Raw genomic sequence first — 12596 nt, forward strand, 5'->3', positions numbered from 1 at the left:
TAGCGGTAAATATGTTCAGCGCTAAGCCGTATTATGCGCCACATGTGTTCGATTATACGTCTATTGGTTTCATAATAGTTCACTCGTCCTCCCTTATAATAAGTTAGCGAAATAAAAGCTGCTTTAGCGGTAAACATGTTCAGCGATAAGCTGTATTATGCGCCCCATGTGTTCCATTATACGTCTATTGGCTTCATAATAGTTCATTCGTGCTTCCTCAAAAAGTCAGAATAATAAAAGCTGCTTAGCGGTTAACATGTTCAGCTATAAGCTGTATTATGCGCCCCATGTGTTCCATTTATACGTCTATTGGCTTCATATTAGTTCACTCGTGCTCCCTTAAAAGACAGCGTAATAAAAGCTGCTTAGCGGTAAACATGTTCAACGATAGGCTGTATTATGCGCCACGTGTGTTCCATTATACGTCTATTGGCTTCTTAATAGTTCATTCGTGCTTCCTTAAAAAGTCAGCGTAATAAAAGCTGCTTAGCGGTAAACATGTTCAGCGATACGCTGTATTATGCGCCACGTGTGTTCCATTATACGTCTATTGGCTTCATATTAGTTCACTCGTGCTCCCTTAAAAGTCAGTGTAATAAAAGCTGCTTAGCGGTAAACATATTAAGCGACAAGCTGTATTATGTGCCACATGTGTTCCATTATACGTCTATTAGCTTCATAATAGATCACTTGTGCTCCCTTAATAAGTCAACGTAATAAAAGTCCACAATTACCTCCTTATACAGAACATGGCGTAATTTTATCCACTAAACAGACCTTATAACGGTTAAAGCATTTGATAACCCTTAAAGCTGTATAGGGTCGTAGCAAATATACCTTTATATCACTCTTTGCGTATTAATGGTAGTTTTCAGAGCCGTAATGCAGCTTTTAATCAGCCCTAAGCTGTATAAATATCACTGAGATCTATTATACAGCTGTAGGACCACGAGTGTGCACTTATAAGTGTCTTAATACGCACAGAGCGTTAGATAGAACTAAAAGTGAGTAGTTATAGAGCTATCTGTGCTACTTGGGACTTGCTTTGGCAATGTACCATCACGCTCCGCGATTGTTGCGCCATTCAGGGTCCTTGCTAAATCGGTTGTTCAATACTTACCCCCTTGTTCATTAACGCGCTACAAACCTCAATAGGGAATATTAGGCATAGCTCGGCGTAGGTGACACCTTTGTGGCACATACAGTAAACAAACCACATTGACACATCACACGTCACGTCAATCACATGGCCTACCGCGAAACAAGAAAATCGAAATTTCGTTATCTAATCTCTCTATCACTCTTGCATATTCGAGCGATAAAGAGGCAGATAACTAAATTTCAATTTTCGCGTTTACCGGTAGGCCCTTGTTAACAAACCGCCTTGATGCATCAATGTCATATTTTATTGTCTGTGAAAACTTGTCAAAAAACAGTTTAAGGCACAGTATGTATAAGTTAGTCTATGAATTTACTGAGTCGGTAGTGCTGCACTCTGGCGGCAGAACATTGCAGTAATATCCCCTATTAGGTAATAATTAGCCTCATGCATTAAGTTAATATTTAAACGAAATATTTTTTATTCGGATGTTTGTCGCCGTTATATCATGTTACAAATGCATTTCCGTAATTAAATTATGATTTAATTGCTTAAAATAATAAATAAAACCCGGCCAAGAGTCGGACTCGCGCACGAAGGGTTCCGCACCATGACGCAAAAACGGCAAAAAATATCACGTTTGTTGTATGGGAGCCCCACTTAAATATTTATTATATTCTGTTTTTAGTATTTGTTGTTATAGTGGCAACAGAAATACATCATCTGTGTAGATTTAAACTGCCTAGCTATCACGGTTCATGGAATACAGCCTGGTGACAGACAGACAAACGGACCGGACAGCGGAGTCTTGCCCTTTGGGAACGGAACCCTAAAAAGTGCAATAATTTGCCCGCGAAAAGCTAGTGAGCGAAACGCAACGCCATTAGTCGAAACGTCACGTGACGTCACTCGTTGTAGCAAACGTCAGTTGCGTTCACACCGAGTGACGTTATCATGCTCTGTAGAAATCGCGCCAAAAAATATGAGCGTTTCAACCGCTCAAAATTGTTCAACATTTTAAATATTTTGTTTTGTATTATCGGTGTTCAAACGATATGAATAATGATTTAAAGAATTAAAAAAAAGTCATGCATGAGGCTAAATGTCTTTATCTATCATTTGACTTATGCATTTGTAAGGGGTAATACATAATTTAACTAAATCAGGCCCGCAAAGTTTTATGAATTAAGGAGTTTAATTGCACTATAGAATTTACAATTTAGCAAGAACCCTAAATGGCATAAAAATCCCGTGTGGTGACTGTACATGTGTATGTTTCCGATTCAGGCCACAAGATGGCAGACCCTCCAACGCCGTCCCTATACATGGTTTATTTATATTTTATTTTATTTATTTGGAAAGCAAACAGAAATAAGTGAGCAGGAGATAAGGTTACAGAGACACACTAAGGACATTCACTTATTTCCTTAACAGCTCTCACTAAAACATGTATAACAGAATAGGGTATTATACTGTATTCAAAATAAATTATTTTACACCATGCATGAAATAAAGCACCAGATAATTATTAGAAAAACACAGACAGAAGTTATTTTTAAACACAAGTTCTATTTAATAAATCGGATAGAAATATGAAAAGTAGGTGAGTTGACCGTGACGTCACGATGTAATGTTTCATATAAATTCCATATTAGCAAATCGTTTTGACAGTTCTAAAAAAGTAACTGATTTGACTAGTAGGAAAATACCCTATTATACTACACTTAACTACTCATAAGGTACTAAATACAATTATTAATTTACTAACACTACATAGATGCTAAGCTTATCAAACAGAAAGATGATTACTAAGAGAGAAAGAGACACAGTAAAAACAGGTTTAAGAGAAAAAGTAGAAAAATAATACCTTTCCAATTCCTCCTCAGAGTGGGCAAAAGTGCAGGCGTTGCCGCGCGGGCAAAACGAGCGGGCGGCGGCGTCGCGGCACATGGACACCTTGTACTTGGAGTGGGTGGGGGTGGTCGCCGCGGCTTGGGGGGAGGGTTGACCTGCAACGAGGGTCACGTATTAGGGCCTTTCCACGGGTATATTGGCTACTGAAATGCTATGATGACTTTAAGATATTATGTCAAATAGTTTGTACAGTTGGTCAAGCAGATCTTGTCAGTAGAAAAAGGCGGCTATTTGAAAAATGTAGGCGCGAAGGGATATCGTGTCATAGAAAATTTGAGTTTCGCGCCTTTTTCTACTGACAAGATTTGCTTGGCCTTCTGTAAAATAACGTACAGTATAATATTGTACTGATAGGCTAAAAAAAATAATAATTTGTATGCCTAGATTATTGGCGAAATGTGCTGAACTCGGAAAATTGCATGTTAACACCTTATTGTACCTATCACATTTCTAGCAAATACATTTCTATTTTTATAATATACAGTCGCCATCAGATCAGCCGTTTTTAAAACTGATCTGACAGCAATATATTTTTGTTCATCACAATAGGAATGTTCTGCAGATCGATTAAATGACACCCCTTGAAAGTTCAATTTTCATGTTCATTTGTTTTCGAGATGCCGCCTTTTACCTTAGGAGCTCTGTAATAGCTTCGTCTATATGTCGGCCGATCGTAAAATCAGGCCTATCGTAAAGTTTCTGTGTAATGTTTTGACTGTACATAGTTAGTTACATAAAACATAAACCAATAGATAGGTAGGATAGGTTCGTTAGGTTGCTTCAGATGCCCGGTATCGTCTTGGGTCGTCCCATTCGTTTTTCGTCAAGTTCTTAAATTAGTCCTATTCTGCTTTCGTCACTCATTCTATCGACGATTGTGACGAATGTAGAATGAGTGACGAAAGCAGAATAGGACTAATTTAAGAACTTGACGAAAAACGAATGGGACGACCCAAGACGATACCAGATGCCCGAAGGGCAAACTGTCCAGGTATAAGAATCCCGTAGCGGGGGCTCTGTCAAATCAGGGTATGAGACAATGATTTTCACGATTCACGATATGTGTGTAGAGTATGAGCACGGAGACTTCCTTCAGTGTGGCTACAGTCGTGCGCATAGCCAATACTCACTAGTGGAGGGCTCCGGGGGCTTCTGGTTGTGGAAGGTGCTCCGCTGCAGGTAGTGTATGAGCCCGGAGACCACTTCCTTAAGGGAGGTCATCACTTCCGCCAGCTGCTGCCATGAGGGGCTCTTGGCGTCTAAAAATAATTTGAAAATCACTACACCTTATAAAACAAAGTCCCCCGCCGCGTCAGTCTGTTTGTGTGTTTGTATGTTCGCAATCAACTCAAAAACTACGGAACGGATTTTCATGCGGTTTTCACCTACCAATAGTGGTTCTTGAGGAAGGTTCTGCGGGTCGCTAGTTTACAATAAGATGAACTTAATTATTATTCTGCTGTCTTGGCTTATTACTTATGTACTCAGCATAAGGCTATTATGCGCCTTGTCTCCTAGAGTTGCGATACAGTAGCACAATTGGCTAAGTTGGCTATTCACACTACTAGTGACCCACCCCAGCTTCGCACGGGTTACACAAAACCTTATCAAATTATACACCAAAACCATACTCAAGAATCACTCTATTGATAGGTGAACGCTGCGTGGAAATACGCTCAGTAGTTTTCGAGTTTATCGCGAACATACATACAGACAGACGCGGCGGGGGACTTTGTTTTATAAGATGTAGTGATTAACCCGTGGAGCGCCCTACTGTCACACGTGTGATAGTGATTACTGATTAGTATAGGAGTTCCATACTACTGTGATTCTGGGGCGCTCCACGGGTTAAGGAGTTTTATTACAAAAATAGCAAATTTCATTTAGAACTTTCTGGCTCATGGCCCTTTAGGCGCCTGATTTTCTAAGGGCCACTTGCACCATCCCACTAAACCGGGGTTAGCCCGTTAAACCGTTAACCAAGTGTCAAATTGTACTGGTAACCATGGTAACTCCAGGTTTAACCGGTTAACCCTGGGTTAGTGGGATGGTGCAAGTGGCGCTAACGCAGCGATACAGTAGCGCACTTTGGTCGGTGACTTTGGCTGTGTTGGCTACACACGCTATTGATAATATAGTATGTTTAGTCAAAAATTGCAAGCTTTACCTATAGTTTGAAATTTTTAGACATTAATGTCTTGGGTGAGACTTGAACTCACGGCCTCTGGATCGATACCCCAGCGCTCTGCCATCTGAGCTACCAAGACCTCATCCATAGCCAGCAAATCTTTCCACCATATTATGGGTCAAGGGACCCTCCACTTTTCCACTTTTTAAATTTATTCTAAGCTTAATAGCATCGTTCGCAGACGTTTCTGCTTGTTAGAAATTAAAATTTTAAGACCATACCGTCAATCGGGGTGAACAGGGATGGCTGGGGTGAATATGGACAATACTTATAATGTGATTCCTCGACCTATTTTTAATAACTACCCACACAAATGGTATCATACAAAATCTAATATTATTTTCAATCGAATGATACAATTTGAGTGGGTATTATTTCAAGACATTGTCAGGTAAATCATAAAATAAGTTAAGTCCTAATTCACCCCAGCCATCCCTATTCACCCCGATTGTAGGTATTAAATCAATTCTTAAGCCATTTTAAGAGCATAAAAATGCCATGCATATGACGATGGATATTTATTGAAAAACACGTTTACATGGCATTAGTGTATAACTATAGTTCGTTTTTTTAGCATTAGAAATAAGGTAAACAATCTTGATGTGTCTTTTAATTGAAATACACATTTTAAAAATAAGTTACGGCAAATATGTAACAATTATGAATCTAATACGATCATTTATATTCTTTTGCTTTCATAAGTAATAGTTCCTGATTTTTAAAATGCGTTTTTCAATTAAAAGGCATGTCAAAATCGCTTACCTTCTTTCAAGTTCTTTCTAATGCTAAAAAAACGAACTATAGTGCGCAATTCCAAAAAAAAAGTTTCACTTAAAAAATATATATATTGACCTGGGCTGGCGTCTATGGTGGCGAGCCTGTCCAGGTGCATGCTCATGACTACCAGCTGCTGCGGGTCCCCGGTACGCTGGAGCGCTATGAACAGCTCCTGGACTGACTGCGCGAACGACTGCGGCGTTTGAAGCTTATCTGTTCAAAGAGAATTGTCACACATTTAACACTATGCGACATCTGACCTGCTCTCGCGCGCGAGAACGCAACTCATGGTAGACCGCCTGTTAGACTTTGAACACAATGCGACATACAGTAGGGCCTCGATAATCTGAACCCGAAAAATATAACCTCTATTTGGACTCACGTAGCGTTCCGATTATAGTAATTTTTGATATAAAACATAAGTATGTAAATTCTGAAAAAATAAATTAAATAGACTCCAGAATTACAAAAACGAAAGAAACTTATTAATAAAGTAACTCAACACTACGTAATTGCCATGTAATTTGTGAAATCATTTCAAGAACTAGTCTATTTAGTCTGCCAAGTTCTATTTATTGACCAAGCAAAGGCTTTGTCCCTCAAAGAAAGGGGTCGGCGGTTCGGATTACAGGGACGTTCGGATTAGCCTGTGTCAGCGAAATGCTATACATGGAAGTATTCTGTCCGCTCAATTATGACCCAACGCAAACTACCCCGCGATAGGCGGTACTTACAAACTGCTCGATTGGCAATCTCAGTACCACCGAGATGACAGTCAGTGACAAATGGCTAAATTGATTTATAAAAACAACGTTTTTTTGTAATTAAAAATATATTCATGTGTCGTGAAGTGGTGCAGAAGTTATTTTAGTTCATACCAAGGACAGTGGAATCACTTTTCACTTGTAGTAAACAGATAACTTCAGTAGAATTTGGAAAAAACATGACGATTTGTTTTCAATACTACCGTGCTAAGCTAAAACGTAACAACTGCATACGACTTTCATAACAACATACGACTTTTTAAATTGCGAGGATAATAGGGGATGGTGTTATGCTAAATGAAGTAGACTATTTTATTAACTTGTGTTTGGTTTAGGTATTTTCTATATAATTATAAATGTAGTAATAAATTCCTTCTTACAGATTTGTATTTTCCTTTTTTATTTCATGAGATGGAGCTATAAAAAAACTACCTAGTTATTTCAAATTAATAATCAAATTTGGTATTGTCATTTTACATTACTTTCCATTCAGATTTCCACAAGATGCTATTCGCAGAGAACTATGGAAAAAAGCTGTCCAATTAGAGAGACATGAAATTGAGTGGATGCCTGGCAAGATATCTAGAATATGTTCTATTCATGAGATATAACCCGTGAGATAATCATACCCGGTCTCCTATATGTAGATACATTTTTCCTATCATGCTTTCACTGAATTAATTTATCAAATACACACATTATCTGAAAATGTTGATCATTTGAATCCACCCTCTACTGTCACATATATGTAGGTTCTCTCTCAAGCCATTTCCGTCAGTAGAAAAGAGCGGCAAACATATTAACTCACATTATAGACGGGTCTAACGCGAATTATATTCAATTACCTTGATTTACCGACGTAAATCATATGTAATATGTGTTCAAAACGCGAAAGTTTAAAATATTATAAGAGCGGCAAATTTAGAAAATGTAAGCGCGCGAACGGCTGTGGTCATATACAAAATTTTAATTTTGCACCTTTTTCTACTGACAAACTTGCTTGACCGGCTATATACATATAAAATATTCTGAACTGAAAGTGGGGATTTATTGTGACTCCGCCTTTTCAAATATTTTTGACCCGATTCGTGTACCCATGTAAATTTAGCAGACTGTATAGCCAGTCCGATTTCTAAGATCAAGTTCGCCATACATTTACTATGGCGTACTTGATCTTAGAAAAACGGACAGACTATACCTAAACGTGACTTCGCACTGCCATGCAGATTGATAATAAAATATACAAAATACTTATTATAGCGGAATACATTTATACAACAATGATATATTTACTTATGTTGAGTTAGTCCGTCATGTCATAACAACATTTTAACTAGTTATCTTTTAATCTGCATTAAATTATTATACGTGAATTATTTGACTGGTGCTTCACTGTATGGCATAAACCTATCCCTGTCCAAGTCATATTCTAATCAAATATGAACCGCGAACTCTCAGCGGCCAGTATGTACAGCAAGAAGGTTATTAGCGGATTAATGTCGCTGATTGGTAGTTATTGACATTATATGCATTTCATCTACACTTAGCTATGTACCATTAGTGTAATAAAGATGACTCTTATTTTGTTTACGAGCTTTGATTACAGGCTCTGTAAACGCGTCGTCTTATTTGAATGTAGGCGTAATTGTGTATGTGTGCTAATTTGGCCCGAGAATTTGAACGGTAATGTTCCTAAAGGCGGTATCCATGGTTATATATGATCGCAGGCCTGTGTACGGATAATCGAGGCCCTACTGTAATTGTATAGAGCCCGTGCATGATCTATAGGGGGCAGCATAGGCGCCGTGAGATTTTTGGCGCGAGGCGTAAATGTGTCGTTTATGCTTCCGATGTAGCCCACAAGATGGCAGAACCTACTATACACAAGGAAACGTGCCGACGAGAACGGTAGATGGTAGCACTTGCATTGGCAATGTACATGTGCACATATGTTTCCGATTCAGGCCAAAAGATGGCAGACCCTCCAACGCGCACGGTCCAAGGTATTTACCTGCGGTAATTCTCTTGAAAGTAGCTCAAGCTCAAGATTAGGGTTTATTCTGAGACCAGAAGCGGTATCATGGTCGCGTTTTTATCACCTGTCATGCCATGCGTCACTTTAGCACTTACAAATGATAAAGAGCCGACCATCTTAGCACTACAGATTCGGTGGCTATTTGTACCATTAATTACCTATGAAGCTTCTTTGACTATTAGTTACCTATCATGCTTTGCTTTGCATGTAGCTATTCTGACGTATTTATAGATTAGCGCTCTCTAGTCTATATTAAGGCTATCTTGGTTATTGCTTACCTATAATGCTCTGCATACCTATATGGGTCTCCGTACAACAGCGCGCTCCACTAGTCCGGGGCTATTCTGAGCCCCGCTTCGGTGGCTATTGGCACTATGTTGCTATAGGGCTATCTTGGCTATTTGGACTGTTGCTTACCTATAATGCTCTGCATGTGGCTCTTATGTGCCTTGTCTCCGTACAACAGCGCGCTCCACTGGTCCGGGGCTATCCTGAGCCCCGCTTCGGTGGCTATTGGCACTATATTGCTATAGAGCTATCTTGGCTATTTGGACTGTTGCTTACCTATAATGCTCTGCATGTGGCTCTTATGCGCCGTGTCTCCGTACAACAGCGCGCTCCACTGGTCCGGGGCTATCCTGAGCCCCGCTTCGGTGGCTATTGGCACTATATTGCTATAGAGCTATCTTGGCTATTTGGACTGTTGCTTACCTATAATGCTCTGCATGTGGCTCTTATGCGCCGTGTCTCCGTACAACAGCGCGCTCCACTGGTCCGGGGCTATCCTGAGCCCCGCTTCGGTGGCTATTGGCACTATATTGCTATAGAGCTATCTTGGCTATTTGGACTGTTGCTTACCTATAATGCTCTGCATGTGGCTCTTATGTGCCGTGTCTCCGTACAACAGCGCGCTCCACTGATCCGGGGCCATCCTGAGCCCCGCTTCGGTGGCTATTGGCACTATATTGCTATAGAGCTATCTTGGCTATTTGGACTGTTGCTTACCTATAATGCTCTGCATGTGGCTCTTATGTGCCTTGTCTCCGTACAACAGCGCGCTCGACTGGTCCGGGGCTATCCTGAGCCCCGCTTCGGTGGCTATTGGCACTATATTGCTATAGAGCTATCTTGGCTATTTGGACTGTTGCTTACCTATAATGCTCTGCATGTGGCTCTTATGCGCCGTGTCTCCGTACAACAGCGCGCTCCACTGGTCCGGGGCTATCCTGAGCCCCGCTTCGGTGGCTATTTGGACTATCTGCGCGTCGTGCTCGCGCCGAAGCGACTCGTACGTGCGAAACTCTTCTTTTAGTTGCATTAGGGATGAATCCGATTCGCGTTTTGAGACCTGTTCGATAATAGTACATTACGATACAAGTGCCAAAAGTAGGAAATTCGCAACGAGTGGCGATAAATTGAAACACGACCGAAGGGAGACAAGGGAGCAAATTACCTTTTCGCATGTGTATTGTACAACGTTTTACAGTACATATGGCCCTTTAAATTTTCGACATAGGCACTGTGCTAATTACCGCACTAGGGCGGTAAACTAGCACCATATGTACTGTAAAGATAAGAGTTTGGGGTTTTAAAAATTATTAGTGGTAAGAAAAGTAGAGTCGGCGATAAAAGATTGTACCAATAATTAAAATATATTGCCAAAATCTCATTATGTATACCTTGAAACACGACGCGCGGTACAGCAGTTGAACCACGTGGCCGATGCTCGTCTTCGACGCCTGAGGGAACTGGGGCTCTAATCGCTGCACGACGAACATCACCAACACCTACAATAAAAGGTAAATAAGTGAAAAAAAGTTTTAGTTTAGGGTTCTCTGATGGAGTAAATCAGGATTTGGCTCACTCTAAAACTAAAATACCTTATAAAACTATTAAATAAGAAATTTAAATACCCCCTACGCCAAAATAAATCCATTTTATTCCAAAAATGCCTTACTTCATTTCGGAAGAGCTAATACTCTTCAAACTGCTGGATTGATATCCATTAAACATAGCTAAGAACCACCGCAACCAAGTTCGTGAATGAAAGATTCAAATGAAGTACTTCACTTGATGTCACTCTTTCATTCACTAGTTCAGTTCGGATTTGTTTAGTTCTTTACTTGAGCAGTTCAATATATTCATCTTGTAATTTACTTGCTCATTCGCACAGAGTGACAAGGACACCATGTTTAAACCTTGGATTCATAAATTCATTTATTTGATTGATTCATATTGAATGAAACTATTTATCAAATCCTTCATTCAACTCAATAATTCAATATATCCGCGAATGAGTGATATGAAACCAGCACTGTTGATATAGAAGGATCTGTTGAGCTACTGAACTAGTGAACTCAACGAGTGAAGTACTTCACAGCGTACGAAAGATGCATATCAATCTTTTCTTCAGTAATACATTTTGCGCATGACTACACAACAAGGAAAATCGCTTTCACGTTAAAAAAACCGCATCGAAATTAGTCCATCCATCTGAGAGTTACGATGCCACAGACAGACATACAGACAGGCGTTGGCGTCAAACGCATTATAGTATTAACACCTCTCTTTTAGCGTCGAGGGTTAAAAAAATACCTTATAAAACTACGAGAAACAAACGCTTGCGCGTTGTACGATCCGCTCAGCGCGGAACGGCGACATCTAACGAGAAATTGGGTAAACTCGAAGCACTTATAGAAGTACCTTTCTGGACAGTGCTGATCCGTCCTCAAGGGCCAGTAGAACTAGTTTCAGGACCTCTTCTTGCATGGCGGGCCCTAGGAACTGGCAGCCCCTCGCTCTCACGGCGGCCCATAGGTTCGCACTCAGTTGTTGTGGATTCTAGAATACAAATATAATATTTTTCTCAAACATGCAATGAAATATTGATGTTATGTTCTTCATAATATTAGGCTGGGAAGTATCACGTCTCGGGCGCGGCCAGATGAGAGGTCTTTAATGAAATACATACAAAGTTGCAGACCTAGGCCTCTTGGCTGTTTTTAAATTTTTATAATTTCCATTTCACAGATATTTGTGACACAGCATCATGGCATTCAGCCATTATAAAAAACTATAGGCAGTATTTGCTTTATGGTTCGTTTTTTTTTTCATCTTTATAGGGCTGTATCTCCGAGACCGTGCGACGTAGCGCAAAGATAATCAAATTTTCGTTTCCCTTTAAGAAACCCCTAAGTAATATTAAAAAAACACGAAAAAGAAAAAAAAAGAAAAATCTTTATAGGGCTGTGGCGCAAAGATAATCTAATTTTCGTTCCCATTTAAGAAGCCCCTAATTAATATTAAGCCCTGCTTCGTAGGCAGGGCCACTATCACTACCAACTAGTAGGGTGTTTCATTTTTCCGAATTTTCGATTTTCATCCGACTTTGCTCGAATTCTTGTTCTAACTGATAAAAATATATTATACGTTAAAAAAAATTAAAATCGGTCAACATTAAGAGGTTGCACACCATCAACAAAGATTTTTCAAATAACCAACGACTCTACATCGGAGGGTAGAAAATGGTTTAAGCGGCTACCATCAAAGCGGACAGTAGTGTGATACTGAACCTTCTACATATAAATATATTTTAAAATTAGTAGTAAACTTGGATTTTGGTTACTCGATAAATGTTCTAATTAAGATTTTTCAGTTTTTCCACCTGTTTCCAAAGGAAAAGTGCTTTTATCGTGTTTTAGACGCAAAATTCAGTTTTCTCATTCGATTTTAGTATCAGTTCATTATATTTTATCATTTTAGAACATAGTTTATTTTCACGCAATGTATGGGGTTCTCACTCTACCTTTTCAACTTGTG

At 39.6% G+C, this 12596-nt stretch overlaps 1 protein-coding gene across 1 annotated transcript in view; it reads right to left on the minus strand.

The window, feature by feature from the left end:
• LOC134805163 (roquin-1) overlaps positions 1 to 12596 on the minus strand; it is a 41428-nt gene that overhangs the window by 19415 nt on the left and 9417 nt on the right. The window contains exons 5-10 of the mRNA XM_063778461.1: positions 11481 to 11618; positions 10457 to 10564; positions 9930 to 10125; positions 6054 to 6191; positions 4144 to 4272; positions 2967 to 3108 (exon numbers count right to left, since the gene is read on the minus strand). Of these exons, the coding sequence (XP_063634531.1) occupies positions 2967 to 3108; positions 4144 to 4272; positions 6054 to 6191; positions 9930 to 10125; positions 10457 to 10564; positions 11481 to 11618 (851 nt within the window). The remainder of the gene's footprint in view (positions 1 to 2966; positions 3109 to 4143; positions 4273 to 6053; positions 6192 to 9929; positions 10126 to 10456; positions 10565 to 11480; positions 11619 to 12596) is intronic.

This window comes from Cydia splendana, chromosome Z, assembly GCF_910591565.1.
Source record: "Cydia splendana chromosome Z, ilCydSple1.2, whole genome shotgun sequence".
Lineage (NCBI taxonomy): Eukaryota > Metazoa > Arthropoda > Insecta > Lepidoptera > Tortricidae > Cydia > Cydia splendana.